The sequence below is a fragment of the Osmerus mordax genome, chromosome 19 (assembly GCF_038355195.1).
Source record: "Osmerus mordax isolate fOsmMor3 chromosome 19, fOsmMor3.pri, whole genome shotgun sequence".
In the NCBI taxonomy this organism is placed as follows: domain Eukaryota; kingdom Metazoa; phylum Chordata; class Actinopteri; order Osmeriformes; family Osmeridae; genus Osmerus; species Osmerus mordax.
Genome location: NC_090068.1, coordinates 13,597,885 through 13,617,939, shown reverse-complemented (window position 1 = coordinate 13,617,939; position 20,055 = coordinate 13,597,885). Strand labels below are relative to the sequence as shown.

Genomic DNA, 20,055 nt, shown 5'->3' with positions numbered 1-20,055 from the left:
AAATAAACGCAACAGAATTGAATCTGACGTCAGCTGATTTATTGAATGAACTAGACAGCCTGTCCTGGCCTTTAGTTGTGGCAGGAACCAGACAGCACAGACAAACAGCACAGACACACAGCACAGACAGCAGAAGGTGGTACAAGCAGGAGCTGTACATCATATGCAACACAGCTCAACCCTCCAGACACATTGATTAATACAAAAAGTTTATTGATTTAGCTGTGTACAGTGAGAGAAGCATAATACAAATAGGTAGTAAATTAAGAAAAAACATACCTTAAACAAAGAAACGTCCGTTTCAACTGTAAGTACAAAGGTTATAATAAGACTGCAATCCATCAAAAAATATATACAACTTTAGTTTATTTCTATTTTTCTCCTACCTAAAATTGTTCCCTGTGGTAATTATTCTGTGGTAAGATAGAAGCGAATGAGACATTTGTGTAACAAAGCACGTAGTCAGAATAAAACATTAGCGGAAAAGCATTCGATCATTGCACTGCCTCCCACTGCACAAATCCTGTGCATAATGCCTGACTGAAAGACAGTCATCATAAGGACACAAACAGACATAAATAAAACATTGATAACATAGAAAATCAAATATACTAATATTGCAAAGACAAGTGAGTGAGCCTGCAAAAGTGTCTTTCAAAAAGGTTAAGGCTTTGACAAGCATAAGAATATACTGTAGTGCTGCCCCTATATATGGTACACCATATCTGTGTTTTATCCTCCCATCCTTTGACAACAGAGGATGATGATCACCCTAAGGAGATGTGATTGGGACCAATCATCTCTCAGCCATCACTGACTGAGCCATTTGAGATTGTTATTAGGAGAGATGTTCTCGACAGACTAATCACAAAAAGTACAAAGCTAGACAATGAAGGTGTCCAGAGAATAGTGATGATGATGAGCACTTGAGGAAAGGAACAGCGAAACCAGGGCAGAACAGGAGCAGAAAACTCAGACAAACACAACCACCTCTAAATACACCTTGATGACTGCATCATGCACACTCCAAGACCTCAGACACATTCTAGATGTGAAAATGACATGTTACGGTGCCATTCGCAATGCACCTGGTCACATGAGCACAATATATTATTGGAGAATTTACCAGGAGTGAAAATGCATAGCAGACAGCGCAGGAGCCAGGACGGCTCCTCCGCTCACCTGAGTTGAGGGAAGCAGGTTTCACCTCAAAACATTCAATGGCTTGATGATTCCACAGCAGCACTCTCATGGGAAAGAATATGCAGATAGAGTAAGTAAAGCTGTTGTAACGATTGTCCTTACTTTCCTGTATATAATTTTTTTTATTTTCCTGAGGATGGATTTTCCATAGAGGAGAAAAATAATCTCTGATGCACTTTAATTCACTACAACTAAAAGCACTTAACTTGGTACAGTACTTTATATAATTTAAATCAGTGCTTTCTATTTCCATCTTGATTTGGATTTTATGAAGGCAATCAGATCGGAGACCAATGCAATCACCCACCACACTGCGTCTGCGCACAGACCTAACAGACGCAGCAGGTTTTCCTCAGATGAAGTCCTGACGAAGCAGTGGTTGTATCAGAGCTTGGTCTCCGTTCCATGGACCAGGAGCACAGGGAAGGATCCTCGTATCCTAGCAACATCCACGGCACAAAGGTGTCCAAACACTTTGTTGTACCACTCGGGTGATCGCCCCCTGGAAACAGAGAGAACGGGGTCAAGCAGCTATTTCAATTACATGCTTACAAAACCCGGTCTCAGAAATCACTTTAGAAATATATTGACCCACAACCGCAGCTGTTAGCCGTCCACAAACACAGAGCCCACGTTAGCGGGCCTGGAGCTGGTGGAGGTGTACCTGAGGTCAGCCCTGCAGTAGTGTGTGAGGGTGGGGGTGTACCTGAGGTCAGCCCTGCAGTAGTGTGTGAGGGTGGAGGTGTACCTGAGGTCAGCCCTGCAGTAGTGTGAGGGTGGGGGTGTACCTGAGGTCAGCCCTGCAGTAGTGTGTGAGGGTTGGGGTGTACCTGAGGTCAGCCCTGCAGTAGTGTGAGGGTGGGGGTGTACCTGAGGTCAGCCCTGCAGTAGTGTGAGGGTGGGGGTGTACCTGAGGTCAGCCCTGCAGTAGTGTGAGGGTGGAGGTGTACCTGAGGTCAGCCCTGCAGTAGTGTGTGAGGCGGGAGCGCCCAGGTCCCAGGGGCTCGATCAGGATGCGGGAGGTGAGAAGGACGGCCCGCAGGCCACAGTCCAGGTGCACGTCCTCGTGGTCGACCGATGACGACACCAGAAGACACAGGCCTCTGGGGAGGCCGCAACACCACCTCCTAAACCGCACGGACCACAAGGACCAGCGCTTCAGAACAAAACTCTGCCTTCATCAGCACAACAGCAGGAACAACACACGCCCCGATAATGATCATCATCACCCACCCTCTCCGGTCTGCCGTGAACGGATTCGTTGGTGCGAGCGGAGCACAAAGGAGTTTGGGTGGCTCGGGGCGTTACCTGACGGTTGCGGTCCTTACCTCAGCACCACAAAGTCCCTACGAGGGAGAGGTGCCATGCTGTCTGTGACGTAGTGGTACACCTCCGTGTCGTCCCCCAGCTCCTCCACCACGCGGCCGTGCAGCAGGTCGTCGTCCCACAGGTGGCGCTCTCGCAGAACTCGGTGAAGGACCGTATGGGGCGGGGCCTCGATCTCCGTGGAGACTCTCCACAATCTGATTGGATGGCCGTGCCCCACCTGCAGAGAGGAACGCTTAGCTCAGCACACAGTCGACTAGGAAAAGGGGGCGTGTCAACGGTGTCCGCCACCGAAACCACAAGGCTTTAAAAAGGCACAATATATCAGTATCGTACAGTCGGTTCTTCTGTTATCAAATCCAATTTCATTTGTATAGATTTTTTTTACAAGCAATGTCACAGAGGGCACCTGAACCAATCACCGAACTGCACCTGAACCAATCTAGACCCTCAGGATAAACTCCCAGGAAAACTCAAGAGAGATGAAAATGCAGGGACCTCCTGAGGAGCAGTTCAGTGTGGGTTGGAGGGGAGGAGAGATACCCAGGAGCGTTACCTTCTTGTAGGAGAGCTCTGTGTTTTCCGGTCCTTGGGCGCTGTGCCAGCCTCTGCTTTTCTCCGCGGCCTCCCTCAGCAGTGTCTGGATGTTGTCCTCCAAGTAGGCGCGGTAGTCCACCGGCTCCCCCAGCAGGTTGAGGCCCAGGCCGTGCAGTGGGAGGGGCTGGGCGTCCGCGGCTATGTACGAGTTACGCGACTGCAGCATCATCTCGTGAGGGATCTGGCCAAGTAGACACAGGAAGTGTGGATCAAGACTTGTGAAGCTGCACTCTGCGCTAGGAATTTATTATGTGGTTTATTCCACTGCCCACCAGTTTCGGATTCATTTTTTTACAATAATAAAAAATACAAATATATTTATATATTTTTGCAATGCCCTCTACAGTTTCGAATTTCAGTCCTTGAAAAATAATTCATGTGTACAGTGTATACATGCATCTCTGTCAATGGAGCAATTTCCTGAACTATTATGGGATTCCTGTCCATGAACTGTATTTTACCTGGAATAATTTCTTGCAATCCACAATCATGTGGCTGAGTCCTTGAGTGGCGGCCATGTTTTCACTCAGGTCCTTGTGGTCTGGTTTGACCCCTGCGCCTCGCCGGCTGATTAACCTGAGACACGAGGAGAACACCAAGCACAATTACTCCCTCAGCTCGCACCTCCTAACACAAGGTCATCAACAGGCCGCTGTTCAACGAGAAAACAGCCCTCTCAGGCAATGCTGCTTGTTTGTGATGGATGAGACCATTTAAGAGGATGTTCTACGTTTTACAACGAATCATCTGGTATAATTGTGTAAAGGGATGGTTTACAGCCATTAGGTGCAGTGCGAGCAAACACGGAAACACAGACAGCCTGTGGTACCTGGGGGAGGTGCCCTCCTTCTTGGACACGTTGAGGTGGAGGATGGAGGGCGCGAGGCACACCGCCAGGTTCCCAGCTGTCATCTGGTTCTCCTGGGCGGAGGCGATGTCGCTGAGGAAGTACAGCAGGGTCTGGAGCACTTCGCGGTTCTCGTCTGGCAGCAGGATCACCGCCGCCTGCGCCGCCTGCAGACGCTGCTCCTTAGGGACGTCTGAGAGCACCAGCCCGCAAGACAAGCAGTTAGACATGAGACACACTCACATGACAAGCAGCTCCCTCAGACACACTGTCACAGAGACAGATCCAGTAATGATGGAAGCCTTGGCTGTGAGCGAAAGCACTTTTTATTTGACATCAGGACCAGGTGGTTTATTCAGTACACCTCTGGTTTCGTCCTCCACCTGCAGTAGAGCACATTATACTTCCTCTCGACAAGGCAATCTCAGCCTAGCAGGTAACATTAGTCATTTAACGGTGTGTTTCAGAGTCGTTTAAGAGAGAGTAGAGAGGGAGTGGGAGGGGGGGGGAGAACAGGGGAGGAACAGGGGAGGGGGAAGGGAGTGTAGGGGAGGAGAGGAGAAAGAGGGGATGAGAGGTAATGAGGAGGGAGAGTAAGGTAGGAGGTGAGGGAGGGAGAGTAGGGGGAGGAGGAGGAGGGGAAGGAGGAGGAGAAGGAGGAGGGGAAGGAGGAGGAGAAGGAGGAGGGAGAGTAGGGGGAGGAGGGGAAGGAGGAGGAGAAGGAGGAGGGAAAGGAGGAGGAGAAGGAGGAGGGGAAGGCACTTACACTGGTAGATCTGCAGGAAGGTCTCTGTCAGCTTGGAGGTGAGGACGGGCTCAGGCAGGTCTCTGAAGTACTGCTTCAGCAGGTCGGCCACGTCGTACGCTGATTGGCCCTGGTAGGTCACATGGTCTGGGGAGTGCTCGTTCAGCTGGCGCAGGGTCTGGATCCGGGACTTCACCCCTGACTTGCGGAAAATGCCAACCTTGACAGAGCGGTGGCAAAAATATTAAATTTATTAAACATTCCTGATATTTTCACTTTAAATACATATTTTATAAGACCATTTTTATTCAATTCAATGACTTGTGAAAATACCATAAGCACAGCTCACACAGTACCAAAGGCTTCTGTCATTGCAGCCTATACAAGTTAGTATTTAATCTTTTATAACTGCTTGACGTGGTTCTGTATTCAACACTTTAAATCACGCAGCTATAATGGAAGTCCAAACGGCTCTACCTTTCCCAGACACTGACTGCGGAGGTAGCGCATGGCCTGCTGAATGCTCTGTGGTAAAGGCTGCCCGGTCCTCTGGACGTGGATGATGGGAGGGACAGCAAACACCTGCTTGTCCCTGTAGTCAGGAGCCTTGCTCCTCTTCATGAACTTAGGGATGGACCTGCGGAGGAGGAGGAGGACAGAGATGGCATTATAACACTTTAGCTCCTGGTGCTTGTAATATGCATTGATTAATAGGTAGTAAGGCCTTCATAAGATGCTTGTTAACGTTAATGTCAATAAGACTGACTGACTTACTATGGTCGTGTTTCCTACCGACTAACACTTGTAACAACCACGTTGATCTTAGGTGCTTTCATCGTAGTTTGATAAAAATACGATTCAATACTTCTGAGACAAAATATACGTTTGAGACCTCAGCCCACTTCCTGTTTTGGCAGGCTACTGTCAGGCAGAAGACGGATCTGAGTGTAATTGTGCTGGTAAGAGCAGGGGTGGACCAGATGAGCCTTTCTTTATCATAAAAAATAAAACATTTTATCGGAAGGGAGAGAACGAGACCAGCCATTCTTATCAGCCAACAAGACAGAATTCCATTATAGTACAATATAAATATGACAGGCCCCTTCAGAAATACATTTAGACCGGCATATTCTTAAAAGTTCTTTTCATCGCTCATCTTCAGCCGCCTACTCCAACATTCCAATCAATAACTACCGCATTAAGAGAAAAAGGGTGACAAATAAATGTTACCTTCGTTCTAACTTTGATCAAAAGCACATGGAACAGAGAGCTCTTCTACTGAAAGGAGAGCACATTGTCATTTCATTCGTTATTGTGCCGTGAGTGCTGTCCTCACCAGCTCCAGCCGGGCTTGTTGACGTCACAGTACTTCTCCATGATGGCCGTCAGACGGAGGAGGGAGAACTTCTGCAGGAGGTTCAGCTGAGCGGCCGACTGCCTGTTGATCTCCTGAGATGCGGAGGTCAGGCTGGGCCTGTGAGAGTTCTGGAAGCTATGCCATCGCAGCTTCCTGGAGGGGATGAGAGGCCAGGAGGAAGGAGAGGCCAGGGGGAAGGAGAGGCCAGGAGGAAGGAGAGGCCAGGGGGAAGGAGAGGCCAGGAGGAAGGAGAGGCCAGGAGGAAGGAGAGGCCAGGAGGAAGGAGAGGCCAGGAGGAAGGAGAGGCCAGGAGGAAGGAGAGGCCAGGAGGAAGGAGAGGCCAGGAGGAAGGAGAGGCCAGGAGGAAGGAGAGGTCAGGAGGAAGGAGAGGCCAGGGGGAAGGAGAGGCCAGGGGGAAGGAGAGGCCAGGGGGAAGGAGAGGCCAGGGGGAAGGAGAGGCCAGGAGGAAGGAGAGGCCAGGAGGAACACTTGATGAATAAAAGGCAAGAGTGTGGATCAATACTGTAAGCACATCCAACAGTAAACATATGATGGTTACATTTATCAATGTGTCAACTCTACCATTCCATCTGAATTGTCCAGAGGCATAATCGATTTGGTGTCAAATTGTAAAGTCAGTTGGTATGACACGAAGTTAATAAATTGACTGTTAAGTAAAGCTATCCTATTGGATAATGTAGCAATGTGTTTTTCTGTGGGTGACAAAGAGATGGTCTTCTGGAGATCATTATGGACTAACAGAGTTAGACTACCTATCTTCTGAGGCGTTTCCCAAACCATAACTCACCTCACAAAAGGGTTTTTGTTTGGAATCTGCATTCCTACCTGCTGGGTCTGGTCAACGACGCTCCGACACCAGAGTCCCTCCTCTCTCGCGCGTCCCCGTCCTCCGCCTCATTCAGGGAGTTTCCCGTGCTGTCGTAATCGCTCGCCGTGGTGCCCACATCCGACATGGACTGCTCCTCCTGATCCTCAAAATGGAGGCCGGAGGAAACGGTCGTTTCTCTGGCGTCATCGACATCTTCTTCCTCGTGGCTGTTGCTGAGCTCCTTGCACACTCTCTTGGACCACTGGTCCACGTTCTGCTGAAGCCCGTGGACGTGCTGCAGGATCTCGTCCAGGTGTTCAAACACCGTCTCTCCACCGCTGCCGAACAGCTCGTCCGAACTCCCGCTAGCCTCCGGGACGTTGTCGTAGACGCTCCCCACGGAGCCGCAGGACTCTCTCCTCCTGGGGAACAGGGAGAAGTCCTGGGAGCCTTGACTACTGCCCATGGAGAGGTTGGGGTCCTCCGCCTGCCAGTCGCCCAGCTCCCTGGAGGTAGACGTAGGACACAAGCTCTCGATGGAGAGGGATCTGGGGAAGGTTCCTGGCTTGTGGTCGGTGGGAAGGTGAACCAGACAATCCTCCAGGCCGTTTCTGTGTGGACTCTTCTTACCCGCCTGCTTGGTAGACTTGCCTCCAACGTCATAGTCCTCCAGATACAGCCAGGTGCTCTTGGCCTTCTCCCTCTCCTCTACGGGAGACCTCCGGGCTGTCGATCGACAGATTGTGTGGGCTTTCCTGCTGTCGTTGACCCAGATTCTGTTTGTGCCGCGCTTTTTCAAACCAGGGAGGCTTTCATCGGGAGTGCACTGCAGGCTGGGAGGAGCGTTTTGGTCATGTGTCACTTTGGCTGCATCCTTTTCTCTATCCTTCCTCTTAAACGACTCAATCTTCCTCAGGAAGGTCTTCGAACACCTCTTCGGCTTCTCTCTGCTCGTGGAAACTGTGTCTTTGGGGGAAGCAGGCTTTTCGTCCCTGCCCTGGGTGGCTCCGCTGTGGACGTGGGGGTCCCGGGAGGAGAGGGTGGAGGGTTCTGGGCTTGGGGGGGTCTGTGCTGGGTCTCTCCTGCTGGGTGCGGAGCCCCTGGAGCTCTCCACACTCAGGCTGCTGCCGCTGCTGTGCTCTGATGTCACATCCTCTGATGTCACATCCAGGTTGCTGAAGTCACTCAGGAGGCTCTCGCTGCTGGCGGACGCCCGCATGGGCCTGCGGGGCGACAGGTCCTCCACGCCCCCGGGGGCGACGTGGGGCGAGAGGGTCCGTAACCTGGACCAGGTTTTACTCTCGCGCTGGAAGGCCCAGCGGTCGCTGATGGCGCAGAGGTCATCCTCTTCAGAGTCTTCGCTCTGAATCACCAGAGAGCAGAGGGTTGGTCAGAAAAATGGGTGAGTAATAGTTTCTCTCTGAGTCACTCTGACAAGAAATTGAGGGAAAGGTAACATGGCAACAAGATGTTATCAGCCTTTCCAGTTCACAAACCTGTTTGCATTTAAAGTGGACTTCCAGCCTCATAGAGGCACACTTGTTTAGCGTTGACAGCCTCCTATATATAAAAGAAAGACACAAAAGAAAAACGTATTAAGAGCACAGAACCAATGCAGCACATCATGTAGTTTCACAACACCCTCTTTAAACCGAACCGAAACAGTAGAGACTGTATGAAGAGCAGCCAGCTGTAGAAGTATTGATTGTCACATGTTTGATGAAAGATAATGCTTAAAACATGCATTTGAGAACACAGGCACCGACAACGCGATGATAATGTCTTGATGTTGTCAGAGACACCCCTCCCTGGTTTGACCCAGATCCGGTTCTCACGCTGTTTCCATTCCACGAGGGTTATTTTGGGCTCAACATTAAGGTAACGCTTGATAGTGGTTCAAAACTCAAGTGATAGATACACAGAGTCAGAATGCAAACTGCAACAAGTTTAAAATGGATACAAGTAAATTGTATTATTACAGTTGGCACGTAATTTAAACATTTAAAGTCTGCATAAACATGCGGGCCTAAGGCCAAGGTTGGTCTATTTATACATTGCTTTACCCCAGGAGTGAATTTCACACCACGTCAAGTTTTCCACCAGAGCTTCAAATGAGTCCTAAAGGCAGATGCTGTGGGTCTATTACACTCAGGTTTATCCACCAAACACTCCTCAAATCACACGACATCAATCTGATGACGTGCGCTAACAACCTGGACACATTTCCCTCTCTTGCTTGACAAATCAATGATAATGTAACAGCAGTTGCAGATTTGGACATGAGGGCAGAAGCCCCCATGGCTTCCCCCAGATATAGAAAGACACCCATTGATACGGAGGGCTGAGCTCGCGAATAAGCAAACAGAACCTCTTCATCATCATCCGTTTCTCCAGAGGACATTATACTACCAAAAGCCTAAAACACACCAACCCGATGATCGGCTTATTTATATTCCTGCTTTGTCAATTTCAGGTTCAGAGGAAAATCTACCAAACTGCAGAGAGACCTGCAGGGGGTTCTGCGGATGTGGTCTGCTCATACTGTCAAAAGCCAACAAACAAACAAGTATATATATGCACATTGCAGCATAAACAAACACACAAATACATTAACAGAGCCCACAACAATACAGGCCCAATTTTAGGATTGTGGCCAACCCACACAGACTGTGTCAATATGAGCTTATCCAGGTGAGGAAAGGAGGATGGAAAGGAAGGGAAGGAGGAAAAGAGAATGGAAAGGAAGGAAAGGAGGAAAGGAGGATGGAAAGGAAGGGAAGGAGGAAAGGAGGATGGAAAGGAAGGGAAGGAGGAAAGGAGGATGGAAAGGAAGGGAAGGAGGAAAGGAGAGGTCCAAAGCGAGGCTCACCTGCATAGCGACTTCAGTGAATCCTGGTCCAAAAACGCATGATCCTTTTTCACAGAGGAGACGTCTAAGGGCAGACGTGAGGCTGTGGAGTTGGAGGAAGAGATGTTTTTAAAAGCATGTTTGTCATTGTTCACCACACATGGTAAGAAAACAGCACAAATCAAATCAGCACAAATTGATGTTTCGTAAAAAATAATTACTATCTCAACCGGTAGCACCAACTGACACATTCTGACTCAAAAATACTTTTTATTTATTTCTCTCAAATACTGCTCACCTATACAACAACATTGATCCCCGATGAACATTTAAGATGGCTTTGTAAACAAAATGTATTGGATGAAAAAAAATGACAGGTATACACTACAATTTCAGATATGTTTCCATTAATTCTTCTTCCCCCCCAAAAAAATAACTTTTTAAAGGTTCAAAAACAAATTGAAATTTTGTTTTATAAAAAAGTTGAACAAATATGTTTCAGCTGCAAAGCCACAATTTCCCCCTAAAGGACCTATACCAACCTACCTAACTGCCATTACTCCACAAAGTAAAACACAACGATTGTGACAGAACTACAGACTTCACAGCTATCTTTAAATTGTGTACAGTAAACAGCTATTTTGTCTGCGCTGGGATTAGTAAAAGAAAATAAAAAAAATATGTCATGCAACATTCCAGAAGCTTCTCGTTTCCAGCTTTTGTTTCTGTCAACTTCCCTTAGCAGAGGATACATGGATAGGTGAGGGTATACTTCCCCTTCTGTAGCAAAACACTAGTATTCGCTGTGGGCCAGACAGAGAATAATGATAATAAAGTACTGTAGATATTTGGAAGGAATGTAAAGTAGATGTTAGAAGTAGATGTTAGTAGTAGACACTTGTGTTTCTCCTGGTATACAGGTGTGAAGTTTATTTTATTTTTAAATTGTGTCAATTAATCCTCCATTAACCACTGTACGTACGGCTGGTCATTGAATTGAGTCTTGTCATTAACGTTTGCAGTAACACAACAGACATCCACGTGCGATTTAGAGTGTGATGAACAAAATATGACAAAAATAACCTAAGCAGGTATTTTGTGTGAACAGAGGTGACACCGTATTTACTGCACCTGTGTCTTAGGTGTTAGGATAAATAAGACCAGCCTTTGGCTGCAGATGACAGAGGGACGGCACTGATATGAGGAGCCTGAATCCAAGTTATCAGTGACTGAACACTGAGGACCAAAATACTGTGGTTACCTTCATACAGCTGAGCGTATTGCGGAAATCCAGCTGCCCGCAGCCAATCACAAGCTTCTTTAGCCTCCAGTTCTGAAAGATAAAACATGAATGAGTTGACCTCGACATGAAAGGCGACAAATGATTGAGCCGCTGTGGGCAAGGGTTATGAGCTCGTAACAGTACAGTTTGTGTGGTTTGAATACCCATAAAATCTTTTGCAGAGCAAGATACATTTGATTCAGGCTTTGAACCATCAAAGACCTGAAGTTCTGATCGAAACATAGGCAGAAATCCCGGGGGGGACAGGGGGGACACGACCTGGGAAAAATAGCATTTGTCCCCCCCAATAAATCAATGTAAAGGAAATTTAAATAATATTAATAATATATTTAACATATTACAAAGTAGGTTGTGATGTGTTACAGCAGTAATGTTGGTTTCCCCCTCAGGAATTGTTTGGGGCTATCTCGTTGTTATGATCAGAGACCTATGCAACTCTCTCTTGGAAGTCGCTTTGGATAAAAGCGTCTGCTAAATGCATAAATGTAAATGTCATGAATTGCTCTTGAGAAAATGTCATATAATTGTCCCCCCCAAAATTGATAGCAGATTTTCGCCACTGGATTGACAGTATATTGTTCCCTTTCCCCCCGAATCAAATACTCTCAGGTGCACCAGTAGCTTGATTAAATTAGTCTTCACAGGAAATGCCTGATTTTCGATCACTAACTGAAACCCAAATTAGACATTTCCTTGGTAAGACTTCGAATATTAATCAAAACATTGTTTGAAGTGAAACGTGTATTTGGCAGTTCCTCTTACTTAACGCCACCTTCACAGTCGTCATACAACCTGCTCTGTGGTATGCCATGAAGAAATATGCGTCAATGCATGCAGCAGCAGCATCTTATAGGTTACCTCGGTTTAGCGTTGATTTGTCCCGACTACTATGCAAAGTTAAACAGTGCAGTCGCTTGAAATGCATGACATTGGCTTGACAAGTGTAAAATTAATTCATAGAATCCAAACAAGTATATATATATAGGATATATATTATTTTTTTTGAAGCATAGATATTACTTCTTTCTCAAGATTATCAAAATGGCTTTGAGCAATATGGTGGGTTAAGATAACCAGCTGGGTTGATGTGGCACATTGAAGAGGACGGAGAAAAGATTGGGGGGTAAAACCCGATTTTTTTCCCACGGACAATGGAACCCAAACTTGAACAGACTTCAAGACTGACATGAGCTCTTTAAAAGCTCTGAAAATGGATGCTTTCAATCACAAAGTCATTCATATGACAGTAGAATATATTTTGACCACTGAATGGAGAAAAAATGATAACAATGCGATTTCACGGGAACAAGGTCACACCTGAAATGATTATTCACATGATGACTTTACTGTAGCCTAGCCTATACCTACGACGGTGAAGTTTTGACTCATGTCTAAATTGGCTTTTTCTCTTCCTCTTACAGGGACTCCACCTCCTTAGTAACATTCCTTAACTCCCCAGCTCCTCATGAGAAGCAGGACTAAGGGCTGTGTTGTGTGTTCGCCAGCTCGCCAGCGTTTCCCTGCTCCCCGCTCCACCGGGGGGCCCAGTCACAGCCCTGACGCTCCAACAGCCCACGACAGCATGTGAGACTAGGCCTCCGTCAACGGCTAACGGGCTTGCGGAAATGAAGCGTGTTGGGTGGTAATCCTATCATGGACGCATAAGTCATTTGTAGTCTGAAAAGACGCGCTCAGTCAGTACAGAACGTGATTATAATTGAGTTTAGTTTAATTGTGTGGAGTTTGTCTCGTAATGTGTGCTTGTGGAAGTCCTGGCTAAGTGAGCGCTGTGATCCCTGGGGAAGCCTCGCTTCCTTCCTCTGCAGATCTCTCCACACACACCGCCCCGCCCTACAGCACACTGGCTCCGGGAAAACACTGCTGTAGACGCAAGCTCGCAGGACACAGTGATCACACGCACACACACGCACGCACACACGCACCTGGCACACACACACACACACACTAAACACAATTTAGGTTACCACTAAAACCCACACGCTGGAACTTATTCACACCATATACTCCTGTCAACTATTGTTTTACGAAAAACATGACTTGGACCTTTGATTTAAACTTGGAAATTGAAGAAGCGCTAAAACGCTGGCAGGGGGAAGGAGATGAAGTCCAAACCGACTCTGAGCTGACAGCCAGTTCCAGTCCATATCCTGTCCCTATCTCAGAAATGTACTGTCCCTACCCTGTAATCAGACAGAAATGCAGATGTGAGGCTGAATACACTTCAAACAGATTTGCCTTGGGGCAAGTGCAGCGTCCTTACCACAGCTACCATCTGGTTTGCTCACTGGAAACGACAGTTGTTTTTTTTGTCCTCATCTCATGCTGAGTCTTGAAATTGCCCTTTGAACCTTGATGACATGAGCTAAGGAAGTACCTCAGATCATGACTGACACACTCAGAAAGGGCCCCTGATCAACCTGTGTACAGACAAACAGTGTATTATTATATACACACTGTTTTTAAACTGTGGAACTTACTACCTGTTCCTCACAAATGCTAAATTCAAATGGGTCTAAATGGAAATATCCTAATACTTTTATTTTCTCAACTAAATCTGTGTAGGCCTTTAACAGATCATTTTACACTCAATAAAACATGATTTGCATACGCTATGTTTAATGGGTACCAGGTAAAACAGGTCACAGACCATTAAGAGGCCTATTACTGTATGAATTGTAGTCGAAGAGCCCTTCTGGGTTTTTTTTATTTGTTGCTAGAGACACTTTTGTCATGTGTTGATGCTGCTTCTTCATTCAAATCATGTAGATCCCAACTGTGACTAAAAGCGAAATGGGAAGGCTGTGCTTTCACGCACTGGCAATGCTAAACAGGCTCTCCTCCCTCGTGTCTGAAGAACAGAATAAGTTACTGTCATGCCAGGTGAGGACGAGGACGTGGCTTTCTGAGGTGATGTGAAAGTCAGAGCAGCGTGACGCGTACTGTCTGGTCCCTCGGAGGAGAGGACGGATGCCCATCTCTCCGAGGCAGAGCGGAGATCAGCCACACTAAGAGCCTTCTGTCAACACGTGCGGAAAGGTGAGAGGTGAGAAAAGAGGCAGGATGGATGTCCATTACTCGGCAGAGGGGAGAAAGGAGAGCAACAGAGAGAAGTTTCTGTCTCTAAGTCAGCAGATGGTTTGACACCCCAGAGCCTTGACGGGGTGGGGCGGGGCGGGATGCTAACGTCGGGATGCTAACGGCCGTCAGGAAATCCCCAGGCCCAGCACCGGGAGGGGATGTTGACACAAAGGAAGAAGTTTACCACTCAGAGTCCTGAGGGGTTACACATATTGTATGATAAGAGTTTGTTCACCACGATTTGACAAGATTCTGAGTGACCTTCAAGATCTCTTCAGCGCAACATTACTCTGTGTATGGAATTTTATACAAAGAAAAATCAAGGATGTGTTAATGTACAAATAAAAACTTTATATTGACACCCTGCTTCATAATACGTTTCTCCTTTCCTTCCGTCATCGCTAACACAATAATATCTTGGTGGGCACAAGTTATGGAGGACACATATTACCATTCAACCACAAGTCCTTGCTCTCCCTTTCTGTTTCCAAAATGAATAATTGGCATTGTTCGCAGGAAATGTGAGACTGCCATTGTTTAAAACCAACTTAACAGTGACACGTACCAGCCACTACAATGTGAGCCATTGATTTCCAAGGTTTCAAAGCCCACCCAGCACAATAAATCCTACAGTATTTCCATTTGATTAAAATTCCAGTAGGACTGAGCATGTGGTGACATCAGGCAATGAACGCAAAGTTCAAAGGTCCGATTCGCCCTTCACAGTGGATGCTTTGATCTGGCTTTACCTTGAATATATTCGTGATGAACTACCATATTTAGGAAGAAAAAAAATGTTTTTACAACTCCTGTTAAAAAGTAAAATGTTTTTAACACTTGGGTACAGTACACTTAGGACAGAAACTTATTTTGACTCAACAATTAACCCATACGACTACTACTGAAGAGTATTAAAGAGAACAGTGTTAAACTTACCATTTTTCCCAAGTAGTTGCTGATATTCAATCCGACCACTCATTAAATAATCCAGGACATTGAAGACTACTTTTCTGATGGACGTCAAAACTCGAGTAAAAGGTTCCTTAAATCCCCCAAAAGATTTCAAGCATGCATAGCAAAGTCGAGTAGATCTACAGAAGAAATGGACTCCAAAGTTATGGCCACTTTTCTATTTGAGAACAACTGCCCCAGAACAAGAAGCTACCCTTCCTGACCTCATTCATGCTGAAAACCATATGGTTCCTCTTCAACAAACGTCCCACTTCAGTCTCCCCACCCCCTACAGGAAGAACATACCACTTGGGTGAAACAGGGGGTGAGAAAACATTGTTGCTTTGTACAAAGACCTAATCTAGGGGAGCCATTACTTATCTTGTATTATCTTGAAGTGTTACTTCTACTGTAGCACCAGAACCAATTGTACTGTGCTGTAGCAAGACTTTCACAACTCCAGAATGCCTGAAAACTGAGAATGTGTAAATCACAATCAGCTTTCACACCAAACTACAGTCTATTCAATTAATTCTGCCACAATAAACAACAACTGTTTATAAACTAAATGGCATTTATGTTAACAAGTAGGACTAATCCTACTTGTTCAAATCAAACGTCAGTAACTGTAGACTGAGCTAAACTTGTTGGAACAAGTTGACAAAAGGAGGAGGAGGAGGGGACGGGAAACAACTGATTGTTTCTGTCTTGTAGAGCAGAGAAAACATATGCCGGCTAAACCAGAAGCAAATACAATTATGTTACTGTAGGTACAGTACTATACAGTTTCTCCTGGCAAAACAAGAAAGAAAAGGACATCTGTGATATACGTGATCATCTGCCACCATCAAAAGCACAGCCAGTGTCAACATGATAGTGGAATACATTTGTTCTGTTTCAATCATTTCAGTACCCTAAGGATACAAGCCAGACTTGTGGGCTGAGTGGGTTCTCTACGCTGTGATGAACACTGCAATAAGGTCCTCTGTTCCATCAGCTACTCCTTCTGAGCTCTAGCTTTGGTCAGCCAACAGAAAGATGTACAAAAACTGGCAAATCCAAAAAACACGACTGTATTCCCCACTGAATCAAACAGCACTAGGTAGGTGGAATATCCCAAGGAAGCTGCAGTTACAAATCATAACTCATAACTCAACAAGAATATTCTATCTGTGTGCCACTAAGTCAGTACTGCATCTGCTGCAAGGTGTCTGAAGGAAACATGGCCTCTCTGCAGCCTGTCATGTGTGAGATTTGTCAGATGGGGTTGTTATTTCTTAACAACTGGTTTCAAATTAAGCATCAAAGACTATAATTATAGGACAGCTCCATACACGTTACTGGCATGTGGCAATTTCGATCATGTAAAATAAAGGACTTCCTGTGTGACAGCAAAAATGCGGGCTTTACGTGAATGATAAACATACAACTCATCGTGATTTGTGAGGCACGGTGAGTGTTTCATGAACTTAAGCTCCTACTGGATTTCACACGGGGGCAGTTACAAACAGAAATAACAGTGTGATTTACCTCAAAAAGGTTCACTTTACAGAACAATAATGTTGAGCCCAATCTAGTTTCTGCACGAGACAATGACCGAGTATAGGCTAATAAAGGTGTGTGTGTGTGTGTGGGGGGGGGGGGGGGGGGGAGTATTTAGTCAATTATGGACGTCAACATCGATGTCTACTTTCACGTCACACAAGTATTCTTTCTTAATCATGTTGACAAACTGTTGGTTAGACCACTGTAAGCTACTGGTGTCTAGCACACAAAATACAAGCATCAATGAGAATCTATAAAATCTAACATTGAATTACCTGGTTCATGGTCTGTTTCATGTCGACATAAAGTCCTACTGAGTGTGGACACCACCAGAAAAGTTCGTGACATTGATTGACGATCATTCTTACAGCGGTCCATGATTCAAGTCCAGACCTTACATTTTTAAGTCAAATCTACAATATCTTTACAACATTACATAATCTCTGATTCTTTGTAAAGTTCTCCGCAAATCCTTTTTAAGACTTCTAAACTCTGTTGCAGCTGCACGTTCAACCCTTCAAAGGCATGGTGGGCTAAAACCAGACCCGATCAAGTCTCTCCTCGTGCAAATCCTGACGCCTAGCGGATTTGATTTAACCTCAGTAATCATTTGTTCTACATACATCAGACTTTGAGAATGTGTTCATGCATAGCTGTTCTTGTCTAAGTCCCCATGCGTCTTGATAAAGTTTCTTGAGGTAATGCTAAACTATTTTTATTTTTGACTATTTTTTATTTAAGAGGCGAACTCATATTTTGACACTAGGAATTACACATCAAGTTCAACAGCAAATTAATTATTAATTAACAAGGCTATAGCCTACTGAAAGAAGACTAAAGTTTGAGACATAAAACGTTTTGCCTGAGAGTTGTCAACTCAATGGTCAAATACGCCTCATAGTTTTTACCCTCACCTGCTCTCTTGTGACCCCATGAGGAGGACATCACCTGAAAAGAAAACAATGTTACGACAAAAACGATTTCATGTTTTAGCCTACCAACACCGAAATAGCAAACATAAAATATTCCACTGGCTTGTAAAGTGTACCATATAGAGATTAAAATGTGTTCATTTCTGTTGTATTTAATCCCACATTTCATCATCTCATTTGTTAACACAGCCTTGTAATAGCCTACTTTTGTTTTGATATCAGAATGTCCAGAAATGACCATCCTCTTTTGGATGAACTCTCATGAGTGGCTACTTTTAAATCCTGTTGCTGTGGAAACTCTGTGATAGCACTTTGAGAGCATGCTCACTGAGGACTGAGAACAAGCCAGCATTCACTCCATTCCTACACCCACTCCCAACTGCCTGGAATGTCCGTTACTTTGGGAGGCGCTCACATGCTTCACAAACCCCTTCTATAATAACTGCGGAAAACCATGACAGAACTTAAACGAATTCCTCAAAAGAGTTTATAACAATACTTCTTTTTACTCAACTCTCACTACAGTATTTCCACATCGTGCCTGACATATAAGTTGTGATGGGAACTTGAAAATCACAGAGGCACTGTGATGCATTAAGTCTTATTGCCACAAAATAAGGTTGGCAAAAAATCTCGCCTGTAATAAGTTGGATCCAAAAGTCATATACGTATCTTAATAACATTATTTAACATTCTAAATCATTTAAGTCGTTGTAAAAAAAAAAGATAGATCCTTCTTACTTTTGCCCTTCCAAACAGTGAGCACAAACAGTTGAAAAAGGCCATTGTCAGGTCAGGTATCCTAAAAGTCCTAGCTCCTGGATGGGGGGGTCACCGAGGCCAGAGTTACCAGTTCCTGCATGTCTGTTACTGGTGTCCACAGCCCTGCGCTGGAGCGAGGAGTCAGGATGTAGAGAGGCTGGGGCAGTGGGCGGGGCTTAGGGCAGTCAGTCACAGCGAAGAGCTGCTCTGAATGATGCTTTGTGCATACCAATGTAGCACTGGACTGCAAGACTTTGAGGATAAAATAACGGCATTTTAAAAACATATAAGCTAATCTTCTGGAACTTGAATCAAAGTTGTTTCTGAATAAGGGGAGCCAGGAGAAACGGGTAAATTGGTTGCCAGAGAAAACAAAAAAGCTTAAAGATTAGGCCTACACATATTTCAAAGTCCTTAAAGCAAACCCTTAATGGTAAACACTTGCTTGTAAACTCATCTCCACAATGGCACACAGACAACTTTTGACTGCGATAGATTTACTGCACAAAAGTCCCAATGTGTAGTGGCCAAGGAATGTCCTTCGGAACCATGCAATACCCACACATTGTAGGATGTTGACAACCGAACAAAAGATGATATTGTGACATTTGTATACACAATGTACGTTTTTAAAGACCACCACACATGGTCATATCAGCAAAACACAATGAAAATGTATTGTACCAGGTTAACATAATACATGTCTGTAAGAACTGGCTGAAAATGTTTGTATTTTAAAGAATCTGTTATAAATATGAGAAACAAAATAATAGTTTTAACTGTTGTACTACAAATTCAGCTATGAGATCAGTACGCTGTCAGTTGACGTTCCAAGGTTCTATGCACATTAATGTCACAGTATAAAGTCTTAAGATATCCCACACATTTTCGAGTGTTTTTTCCTCAAAGAACAAAAGAATGTCTGGATTACATGTTCATCCCCAGATGGATTTCCAGTAAAACCCATATTGATCAAATTCCAAATGCACAAGATGTATCACATGACATGAGACACCATGATAATCTGTCATCAGTACACAGAGAAAGACCTTGGAGACTGACAAGAATCGGCAGTTAACATTTCATTAACTGTCAAAAGACAATAATGGATCTCTGCAGGCAACCATAACATTGACTGTCATGCACAGAACACTTGACCTACTAGTGATTGCGTGCCAGTCAGACTTAAAACTGCCATCTTTGACATTTCGTTTCAAAACATTCATTAGAATTCTAATCCTCAATTCAACTTCGAACATTGTGTCAGTCGTGGTGCCAAAGGTGGGTCTTGTGACCCGAAGGCAGCACAAGGGTTAAGTTGATCTTAGCTAAATGGCGGCCCAGAAAAATACCTTTCAGGAGCTTGTAATGTTGGACATCATGGAATGATTAGTCACAGGTATGTGATTTTTTTTATGAACTCGGTGGGTTGAATCTAGGATCAATATATTATATAATATATATTAAGCCTAAGGTTAGATTAAGAACACAAGCAAAAGATAACAAAAACATGTATTGTGTTTACATGTTGTTGACTATCTCTATGCTACCTCAGGATGTCTAAATTAAAATTCAGTTACGCCTGTTTCACTAGATTAATGTTAACTGGATGAAACCTTTGTTTGTTTTATTACTCAAGGTATGATTGAAAACAGACTGAGTCCTGTTTTCATGCTGCACACCAACGCAATTTCTTCCTTCAAGCATGGAG

At 45.0% G+C, this 20,055-nt stretch overlaps 1 protein-coding gene across 6 annotated transcripts; it reads right to left on the bottom strand.

Moving 5' to 3' along the window:
- Nucleotides 1-24: 24 nt before the first annotated feature.
- Nucleotides 25-18,413, bottom strand: stard8 (StAR related lipid transfer domain containing 8). Of its 6 annotated transcripts, none has more exons than XM_067256912.1 (15): nucleotides 18,324-18,413; nucleotides 17,565-17,598; nucleotides 11,014-11,085; nucleotides 9,774-9,855; nucleotides 8,401-8,464; nucleotides 6,922-8,267; nucleotides 6,055-6,228; nucleotides 5,196-5,355; nucleotides 4,740-4,938; nucleotides 3,956-4,166; nucleotides 3,588-3,702; nucleotides 3,086-3,307; nucleotides 2,532-2,749; nucleotides 2,154-2,330; nucleotides 25-1,705 (listed from the first exon to the last, which is right to left on the bottom strand). In XM_067256912.1, the coding sequence occupies exons 1-15, from the start codon at nucleotides 18,366-18,368 to the stop codon at nucleotides 1,588-1,590; spliced, it is 3,237 nt and encodes a 1,078-aa protein (XP_067113013.1). In that variant the 5' UTR covers nucleotides 18,369-18,413; the 3' UTR covers nucleotides 25-1,587. The 6 variants fall into 6 exon arrangements, with proteins under 6 accessions (XP_067113013.1, XP_067113015.1, XP_067113011.1 ...); XM_067256914.1 differs by lacking the exon at nucleotides 18,324-18,413 and adding an exon at nucleotides 17,788-17,813; XM_067256910.1 differs by lacking the exons at nucleotides 17,565-17,598; nucleotides 18,324-18,413 and adding exons at nucleotides 15,091-15,245; nucleotides 15,330-15,526.
- Nucleotides 18,414-20,055: the final 1,642 nt, after the last annotated feature.